At 41.1% G+C, this 10,784-nt stretch overlaps 1 protein-coding gene across 4 annotated transcripts in view; it reads right to left on the bottom strand.

The window, feature by feature from the left end:
• Window positions 1-10,784, bottom strand: part of zmp:0000000926 (uncharacterized) — a 68,094-nt gene that overhangs the window by 4,798 nt on the left and 52,512 nt on the right. For 3 of the 4 annotated variants that reach the window (XM_057829849.1, XM_057829850.1, XM_057829852.1), the window contains exon 2: window positions 4,580-6,211. In XM_057829849.1, coding sequence (XP_057685832.1) covers window positions 4,580-6,055 — 1,476 coding nt within the window. In that variant the 5' untranslated portion in view covers window positions 6,056-6,211. Of the gene's footprint in view, window positions 1-4,579; window positions 6,212-8,660; window positions 9,211-10,784 lie in introns of those variants that run through there. The other variant, XM_057829853.1, reaches the window with a different exon arrangement.

Genomic DNA, 10,784 nt, shown 5'->3' with positions numbered 1-10,784 from the left:
TCTCCAATATTTTAGATGATAAATAATCGATCCAAACAAAGAAAAATTGAAAAACCACGTTTAAAAGGGTAAATATATGAAAAGGAACATCTTGACCACTCCTTGATGTCTGCGATTTCTGCATTGCGACCATTGTTATATTACCATGTTTCACCCATAAAATCCCCCAAAAATCCAGCTGTGTCTTGACACTCAGTGATACATGCTACATGGAGTTTTTGGATCGGAAAGAGGTAGGTACGCGATAATATCTCGTTAAAATAGTGGCGTCTTTAATTCTGCTCTCGCGTGCTCTCGCTTCCAGTTAGGGTTTTGCTGTTAAATATATATATATATATATATTTTTTTTAAATGCCCTCCTGTTCAAAAATTTTCTTCCCCCAGAAAATTGACATTTTAAGCTTTCCAATGATGTATCACACATGCATATCAGACAATTTTAAAAATTGGCCAAATTGGGGGTCGTAGAGCGGAACTTAAAGTCACCTGAGTGTTTTCCGACATATATATGAAATTTACATCCGAAATATATATCTTGAATCTGAATTTTATATTAAATCCTAAATGTAAATGTTATATCTAAATACTATATTTAAATCTTAAATCTGGAAACAATTGAAACTAAATATTTAGCGTAAAATGCAAATTCACATGACTGGAGACCGGAAGTAACAAAAGAAAAGGTGGAGCAGCTCAGACTGTTTGATTACGTTGCTTGAAACTGAATAAAACCTACTCAACGGTGGCAGTCGGCTCTTGGACAGTAAAGTTACTAAGAATAGCCACGAGGGGTCTCTGTTGGACTGGAGAGCAAGGTTGACTTTTCTAATTTGTACTGCAAAAATCCCACGTTTCTCACAGTCGTTGAAGGTGGGCTGTGAGAAAATATGTCAGGCGGGTCAAATTTAGCATTAAAAATGGTGTCTGTAAAAAAAGTCACAGATATCCAACTCTTAATTATCGTTTAATCTAATTTTTTTTTTTTTGTTACTATCGCATTTTCTCTGATATTTTAGATGATAAATAATCGATCCAAACAAAGAAAAATAGAAAAACAACATTTAAAAGGGTAAATATATGAAAAAGAACATCTTGACCACTCCTTGATGTCTGTGATTTCTGCATTGTGACCCTTGTTATATTACCATGTTACCACCCATAAAATCCCCCCAAAAATCCATCTGTGGCCATTCCCAGCTGTGTCTTGACACTCAGTGATACATGCTACATGGAGTTTTTGGATCAAAACAAGGTAAGTACGCGATAATATCTCCTTAAAGTCATGGCGTCTTTATTCTGCTCTTGCGTGCTCTCACCTCCAGATAGGGTTTTGCTGTTTATTTATTTATTTATTTTAAATGCCCTCCTGTTCAAAATTGTTCTTCCCTCAGAAAATTGAGATTCTAAGCTTTCCAATGATTTGAAAGTTGACCAAATTGGGGGTTTCAAAGCGGAACTTCAAGTCACCTGAGTGTTTTCCGCCTACTCTTACTCTGCTACTTTGGGCTACACTAGAGTCGTTACATTTTCTCTTTATTCTAGATATTAGGTCTAACTTTATTTTTGCCAGAGATGCCCTTTGTGGCTCTACCACTTTCATCAATGAGACAAGACATCACAACAATTATCATATGACTTCATTATTCCAATTAGACGTAACAATACAGCCACATGACCACACACAAGCTTGCAGTCGGAACCCCTATGATCACGCTGGCTGTTCTATCACGTTGCGTCTTCAAAGCACCGTAAAAATAAACTATTTCACACAGAGCGCTGCCGCCAACATTATTTGAAAATGCGAATATTAACCTCTTCGGGTTTTTATTTGGCACCGATAGACCATGGAAAACTGGAGATATGACTGTTTCAATTTCAAGGTAGGAAATGTGTTTTCTCCACTAGAAGACACTCATGCTTCTGAGGCGGATGATGTTTCATTTCTGTCAACTTTTCTTGTCAAAATTCGGTTATTTTTGTGAATTTCCTAATATGGTCACGTAATAGTTTATAGTACAGTGTAATAGTTACAGTTCATATAGATGATGTTGTGCTGAGAGAAAAAAATAGACCGTATTGGTCCGAATTTAAGACGGCCCTGATTATAAGACGACCCTCACTTTTTCAAGACTCAAGTTTGAAAAAGACTTTTTGAACACCTAATTAATTTTCATACAGAAAATAATTACAGTACATCCGAAACAAATGATTATAACGATATATTTGAGAGAAAAAGCATGTTATTTTGCCTCATTCAAATCTTAATATCTGAACATTTAAATATGTAAACTAAAGTGCAATCACATTCGTAAACGAATGGCTTCTGGCTTTTGAAATTTATATAAACTTAATTTATTGTGATTAAACAACAAAATTGCAATAACTGCATTAACCATCAATGTTAAGTCTAACTGTAACGGTAGTCTTGAAACAAATCTGAATAAGGAAAAAACATTGCAATAAAATAATGCAAATGGATTAAACTTGAGAGTAGCTGAGATCTATCATGATAGAACATCGCTTCAATGATATCTGGCGCCACCTAGCGTCGTGAATTGGTATAATGTCTAGACCGCAAATATAAGACGACCCCCTCTTTTTCAGTCTTATTTCAATGCAAAAAACACCGTCTTATATTCGGGCCAATACGGTACCATTGTTTTAACAAAAAATTGTACATTGTACAACATTGTAAGCAGTTACTCATTACTTGAGTATTCTTTTCACCAAATACTTAATTTTTTTACTTGTACTTGAGTAAATTCTTTGGTTTACTGCTTTTATTTTTACTCGAGTAATATTATTTTGAAGTAACACTACTCTTACTTGGATCATATCTACTTTACCCACCCACCTCTGGGTGTAAATCACACAAAATGCACTGGGGGTTTAAATTCATGAGGATGACGAAGGTAGGATTTGGACAATCCTTGCCGAGAGTCCCTCTTCTTGGGAGGGAGGCACGCTTTGCCACGGTCATGGCTGTGATTCATGGGTGTACTTTATTAAAGGATATTAAAACACTAAGGGGCTGTGAGATATCAATAGAACCGTTATGTGGCAAGATAACAAATATTAATAAAGTTAACAAAAAAATAAATCGCATTCATGAGCAATTATCGAAAATAGATCGAAAATTACAAACATTTCCGAAAGTATTCCGGAAACAGCCGAATGGGGCGGAGACGTCATAACAAGGAAACGAAAGGTCGAGGCAGGTGCAATCGTTGTTTATCGACGAGAGAGTTGCGTTCGTGTTTTATCAAAAAATCGCTAAAATGGTTCGAACCTGTCATGCTATGTGGTCTACAAATAGCCATTTGTCGCAATGTAGTACCCATGAGTTCCCGGACGCAAGAAAAAGAGCTAGACTACGCAGACAGTGAGTAAAGTTCGTCCGTGCTAAGAGGGCTAATTTTGCAGACCCAGCCTGCGGCACGGTTTTGTGTGGTGCACATTTTACACCTGAAAGCTATTCGAACTATGGACAAATGAAATCAGGTTTTGCTAAGAAATTGCTGATGAAAGCAGCCACCATACACACGCAGCCACTTAAATGTCCCGAGATATCAAGAAAGAGGACGACTGGCTCTGATGAGACCACCCCATGCTAACCAAAGGAGCGGAGCAGCCAAACTCGAAATGGCCAGAGTGAGTACTTTTATAATAAAAACATATAACGCATTGGATATAGGACTGGACACATGTATAAATTATCGCTCGTAAAATATATAGAACAAATCCTCGAATCCCATTCATATTTGTGTCTGTTGGCAGAGCGAAAACCTATGATGGCACAATAAATGATAATTATACTATACATTACATTATTTTGCGGTCACGGTGTATCAGCTTCACAAAAAGAAATGCAAAACAAACCATTAGGTGTTTCCCACACGATGTTGCCGGTGTTTCATCAGTGTTATCGCTCCTCTCAATGATCCTTTCGTTAGGCTGCATTGGCTTTCGTTTGGGCTCAAATTGATAACCCAAAACACCAAAGAAAGGTTCATAACTCTCCTCGTCACCATTAGAAGAATGTTCATTACGTCGGATTCGTTGCTGCAACTAGAAATAAAATTGTCTGCTATCATTGCCGCCATTCAGTACTAAGCACTGAGTCGGTTGTTTCCTTGTAGTGACGTCACGCACACAATATGCTAGATTTCCGGGATCTCGTGGACGGGTCCTTTTAGCTTGACAATCGATCCAAATTTCTATCATTTTCTTGGTGCTGCGATGTGTGTAATTACACGAAGTGGCATGATATGAATCCAAAAGGCATGCATTTATGGATAAATGATGGAAAATTAGCATTTCCCCAGGTGTTGTCATACCCTTTAATGTCTCATAAGAAGTGCCATTTTATTTCAACCTTTTCTCTATTATCAAGGGTCTAAGAAATTCCCGATTTGTATTTTTAAACACTATGAGCAAAAGTCTTTCACATTTATTGTTGTTTTTGTCTGTCCCTTTAAAGGATTTCAGTTGAAGAGGAGAAGCTTCATTGGGAGGTATTTGGTTGAGGATACAATACCAATCTAACCGTCCCAATTTTTTTTTGTATGAGATCGCTTACCTGAGTGTTGCGGTCTGTTAGGTGGACCTGCAGATGGCTGACTCCCTGTGAACTGCTAGGAGAAATGAGTAACACTGTGCAGGTGCTCAGATGGAACTCTGGGGATGTATCAGCACTCCTCAAGAAATCCTCTGTCTGCAACTCCTCGACTTGTTTCAATTGCCCACTGGCCAGCTCAATGAGCGAACCCTTGGTGAAGTGAGGTAGGAGCGCAGGGGGAGATGGATTAAGGGCAGAGGGTGAGGTTTCAACATGATCCCTGTTATGTTTCAGGTGCTTCTCTTTGTCTCGTTCTCGATCCCTGTCTCTATGCGGAGTCTTTTCTCTGTCTTTGTCTTGGTTTCTGTTATGGCCTTTTTGGGACCTGTCATGGCTGTTCAATGGACCCAGTGGTGAGTTCGGGGAGCTCCTTTGATTGTGCTTCTTTGGGCCTGGCTCTACTTGCAAGTTATACAGTGGTGTTCCTGAGGGACTGTAGGCTGGGTAAGACTGGGAGGTCTGAGGGCTCGGCTGGCAGACATGTCCCAAAGAGTAGTAGATATGAGCTTCAGGTGCTGGGCCCATTCCAGCATCCAATAATCCCTCTCTACCTACTCTGGGGTCTTGCCCCAGAGGATGGGGGCTGGTCAGTATTGTTTGCCGATGTCTGTCCTGCAGTGAGGAATGTTGCTCATGGCCCTCCTGAGCTTTAGAGTCTGAAAAAAATGGGCCCCGGGATTGCGCATGAGGTGATTGATCTTCCTGCTGTCTCCGTCCACCATTGGTATGGGAGCTATGTGGACTTAAGTCAAGTCTAGTTCTGAAACTATCATTTCTGTAATCCCCTGTGAGCAAAGGCCTAGAGGTAGAGACAGTCCTGCTGCCCGGTCCATCCAGTCCGTTGGGCCTCTTGCTCAGGTATCTGTTTCTGGCTTCGACTAAACTTGGCTCTTGAGAATAGAGAGAGGTATGGCCAAACAAGTAGGACGGGGAAAAGAGAGAGGTGCTGTAATCTCGTCGTCCGCTGTTCATATAAGACCACATCTCTCTTGAATCAGCTGGGAAGGGAGTCTTAAAGGAGGGTGGGGAGGAAATGGGGCCTTCAGCTCGAAGCCACCTGGAGTGGTGAGACAGTGGTGTTAAAAGGGGGTCATCTCTCCAGGCAGGAGAGCCAGAGCCCCTCCTTTCCACAACATGCCCTTGAAAGAGTGGAAGGGACACCGAGGAAGGGTAGCTCAAGGGCCATGGCAGGGGCAGAGGCGCAGGAGCAGGTATGGGTGGAGGTGTGTGTCGAAGATGGGGGTTTGGGGTAGTCGTTTGAGCCCTTTCCTCAACCTCCTTGCTGCTCTCCCCTCGCCCTGTGTTGGATCTATTCCGAAACGGCACAGGGGGTTTAAATTCATCAGGAGGAGGAAGGTAGGGTTCGGACGACCCTTGCCGAGAGTCCCTCTTCTTGGGAGGGAGGCACTCTTTGCCGCGGTCAGGGCTGGGATTCATGGGTGGGCTCCAGCGGCAGTGGGTGCCCCCTATGTGTGGGCGTAAGCTAGGTCACATGGGCCTCACGGGAGAATGAGGGGCACATACAGAGGGGAGGGCTGTGGCACAGCATCGCTGTTAGATGACTGTGGATTTTTCGGGATTGAAGACACTCACCTATAGAAAAGATAAGAAAAGGTCACAAAGTGCCCCCCAAAAATTTCCACATGTTAAAGTAGTGCTATTTTTGAATAGTAAGACTCAAGTTCAATCGAAAATTAGTCTTTCAAATAAGTATTCAATGAACAAAAACACATTCGACTATTGATTTTTTTTTTGTTTTTTTTAATTACAATATGAATGTCAAATGGCCAAAAATATAGAAAATCACTGTAAAAATTTAGATTTTGGCCAATGAAATACAAAGAAAAAACAGATTAAAAAATACTGTGTAATAAAAATTGGTCACAAGAAACTTTTGTACTTTCTCATGAAATGGCACAAATTTGAATTGGAGTTCTTTTAGATTGGACATGAAGGCATTTTTTTTTTCTTTTTCATAGTCAGTAAGGTAAACAGATTGAATGTTATGTGTTGTAGCTCTTGTTTTTACCATGCGATGCTTTACATAAATGAGTCACTTTGAAAATTTTGCTTGAGTGTGTGGCCACAGTGGCTTTGTGTGCAGTTGTACAATTGCCTGGCTTCATTTGATCGGTGAAATGGAGTCAAATTTCACCAGAGGTTATTACCGCTCGAAGCAGTAGTCTCTGACATAGCAAAACAAATAGATTACACTAAATAAGCAGTCAAAGCAACAAAAGAATAGATAAAATCAGTGTAGAGCGTGGAATACACAGTGGGGCAAATAAGTATTTAGCCAACCACTAATTGTGCAAGTTCTCCCACTTGAAAATATTAGAGAGGCCTGTAATTGTCAACATGGGTAAACCTCAACCATGACAGACAGAATGTGGAAAAAAACTGAAGATCACATTGTGATTTTTAAAGAATTTATTTGCAAATCATGGTAGAAAATAAGTATTTGGTCAATACCAAAATTTCATCTCAATACTTTGTTATGTACCCTTTGTTGGCAATAACAGAGGCCAAATGTTTTCTGTAACTCTTCACAAGCTTTTCACACACTGTTGCTGGTATTTTGGCCCATTCCTCCATGCAGATCTCCTCTAGAGCAGTGATGTTTTGGGGGTGTCATTGGGCAACACGGACTTTCAACTCCCTCCACAGATTTTCTATGGGGTTGAGATCTGGAGGCCACTCCAGGACCTTGAAACGTTTCTTATGAAGCCACTCCTTTGTTGCCCTGGCTGTGGACCCAGCCACGTCTCATCTTCAATGCCCTTGCTGATGGAAGGAGATTTTCACTCAAAATCTCTCGATACATGAACCCATTCATTCTTTCCTTTACCCATGCTTCACAGTGGGTATGGTGTTCTTCGGATGCAATTCAATATTCTTTCTCTTCCAAACACAAGAACCTGTGTTTCTACCAAAAAGTTCTATTTTGGTTTCATCTGACCATTACACATTCTCCCGGTCCTCTTCTGGATCATCCAAATGCTCTCTAGCGAACCGCAGATGGGCCTGCACGTGTACTTTCTTCAGCAGGGGGACACGTCTGGCAGTGCAGGATTTGAGTCCCTCGCGGCGCATTGTGTTACTGACAGTAGCCTTTGTTACTGTGGTCCCAGCTCTCTTTAGGTCATTCACTAGGTCCCCCTGTGTGGTTCTGGGATTTTTGCTCACCGTTCTTGTTATAATTTTGACGCCACAGGGTGAGATCTTGCATGGAGCCCCAGATTGAGGGAGATTATCAGTGGTCTTGTATGTCTTCCATTTTCTAATAATTGCTCCCACAGTGGATTTCTTTACACCAAGCGTTTTACCTATTGCAGATTCAATCTTCCCAGCCTGGTGCAGGTCTATAATTATTTCTCTGGCGTCCTTCGGCAGCTCTTTGGTCTTGGCTATAGTTGAGTTTGGAGTGTGACTGACTGAGGTTGTGGACAGGTGTCTTTTGTACCGATGAGTTAAAACAGGTGCCATTAACACAGGTAATGAGTGGAGCCTCGTTAGACCTCGTTAGAAGAAGTTAGACCTCTTTGACAGCCAGAAATCTTGCTTGTTTGTAGGTGACCAAATACTTATTTTCCACTTGAATTTGGAAATAAATTCTTTAAAAATCAAACAATGTTATTTTCTGTTTTTTTTTTTTCCACATTCTGTCTCTCATGGTTGAGGTTTACCCATGTTGACAGTTACAGGCCTCTCTAATCTTTTCAAGTAGGAGAACTTGCACAATTGGTGGTCGACTAAATACTTATTTGCCCCACTGTACTTATGTAAAACAGTAAAAACAGAATTTTATTTGAAGAAAAAAAGGAAACATGCATTCATCTTCCGTTCCACTTATCTTCAGGGGGGCCGCGGGGTAGCCAACTATGAGCAGCAGGCGGGGTACACCCTGAATTGTTTGCCAGCCAATTGCAGGGCATAATGAGATGAACAACTATTCAAGAACACACTCATACCTCGGGACAATTTGGAGTCTTCAATAAGCCTATCGTGCATGTTTTTGCGATGTGGGAGGAAACTGGAATACCTGGAGAAGACCCACGCTGTTAGGGCCTCCGTCCCTCCTTCCTGAGTCCTGCCTCAGGTGAGGGGAGTTTTGCCTGATTACAGGTTGAACGTCAGACGGGTGGAGCTGTAAAGCATCGTCATCAGCCAGCTTAAAAGCCCAGCGGACGCACCACCACGTCGCCCGAACAACTTGTCTGTTTTCCACGTCAGATGATTCTCGCATCCCTAGTGTATCTATTGGCTTTGACCTCCGGCTCACGATATCTTTTGTTTCCAGGACCTGATCAGCGCGCCCCTCGTCGGAAACTTCTCTCAACCCCAGCCTGTCAAACCCCCAGCTGACAGCTACACACGTGGCAGCCACAGTGTTCTCCACGACCATTCCGCCTCCTGCCTCGCTTGAAGCTAGAGACCAATAAACGAGAATTATCTCTCTCATCGTGTTTGCAACGTTGCCTGCGTTGGGATCCCCCCACCGGTTCCGCGAATCCTAACACACGCAAGCATGGGGACAGCATGCAAATTGCACACAGGACCACTTAATGTCAGAACCGTAATACGGATGAACTAATTACTCGGCCATTGTACCGCCCAAAGGTAAACATAGTAGGGCTGTCAAAATTATCGCATTAACGGGCGGTAATTAGTTTTTTTAATTAATCAGGTTAAAATATTTGACGCAATTAACGCACATGCCCAGCTCAGACAGTTTTAAATGACAGTACAGTGACATGCCCACTTGATAATTGTGTTTTATGGAGTTTTGTCGCTCTCTGCTGGCGCTTGGGTGCGACTGATTTTATAGGCTTCAACACCCATGAGCATTGTGTAAGTAATTATTGACATCAACAATGGCGGGCTACTAGTTTATTTTTTGATTGAAAATTTTACAAATTTTATTAAAACCAAAACATTAAAAGGGGTTTTAATATAAAATTTTCTATAACTTGTACTAACATTTATCTTTTAAGAACTACAAGTCTTTCTATCCATGGATCGCTTTAACAGAATGTTAATAATGTTAATGCCATCTTGTTGATTCATTGTTATAATAAACAAATACAGTCCTTATATACAGTATTTTGAATGTATATATCCATCTTGTGTCTTATCTTTCCATTCCAACAATAATTTACAGAAAAATATGGCATATTTTATTGATGGTTTGAATTGCGATTAATTGCGATTAATTACGATTAATTAATTCTTAAGCTGTAATTAACTCGATTAAAATTTTTAATCGTTTGACAGCCCTAAAACATAGTAAACCTAAGAAGGTGGTGAAATACAAAACTGGAAAGTACCATTCATCTGAAAGTTGAATTTACAATAGTCAGTTCATAGTAGTAAATGTACTGTTATTTCCCTCCTCTCAGTATGTTATTTCCCTCCTCTGGATGTCATAAATACTGTACATGGCATGATGAGTTTTCTGTCTTGTGCTGGCATCAAATGTCTCCAAATTTAAAAAGGTTTGAACTCCTTGCACTTAAAACTCCTACTTCTGATAGCAATAGCGAGTCATTACCTGAGTGCTTCGTGGTGGGACTGGAACAACCTATCTTACTCATTTCATTCAAACACATTACACCCACATGTGGGCTAAAAATACACCTTCGAACTAATGAAGCTGATGCATTCCTTTGTGTGTTAAATACACACAAGCACACACACAGCTGGACAGTTTTCATCTCTGAGACTTTGTTGATGATCGGAATATGGAGTTGTGTTTTGATATCTTTTTAATGTCTCACCCCCACATTACCCGCTGGCATTTTACAGAAGTGTCCTACCAGCACTCCCCCTTCCCCTCAAAGCCACCACCCTCCTAACACCCCCCCCCACCCTGGCCGCTTTCACACACACAGACAGCAACAAACACGCAAATACTCCCACAGCCGGCAGTGCTCGGTCCCCTAGTGACAGTCAAAGCTGGTCACCACCCACCCAAAAGCTGACAGAGACAGCACCAGTTGTTGTGGATAGTGAGTATCTGTCTGTGCCAACTAAATATTTGTCAAAAGAGGCGATAACTGTGTGAATGCGTGCCATGTTGCACGGGATATGGGAAAATGTGTGAATGTGTTTATTTGTTTAGGTTTTTGTGTGTGTTTGAGTCCTCAAATGTGTCACAGATTTTGCA

The sequence above is a fragment of the Corythoichthys intestinalis genome, chromosome 2 (assembly GCF_030265065.1).
Source record: "Corythoichthys intestinalis isolate RoL2023-P3 chromosome 2, ASM3026506v1, whole genome shotgun sequence".
NCBI lineage: Eukaryota > Metazoa > Chordata > Actinopteri > Syngnathiformes > Syngnathidae > Corythoichthys > Corythoichthys intestinalis.
This window is presented reverse-complemented; position numbering and strand designations above follow the sequence as displayed.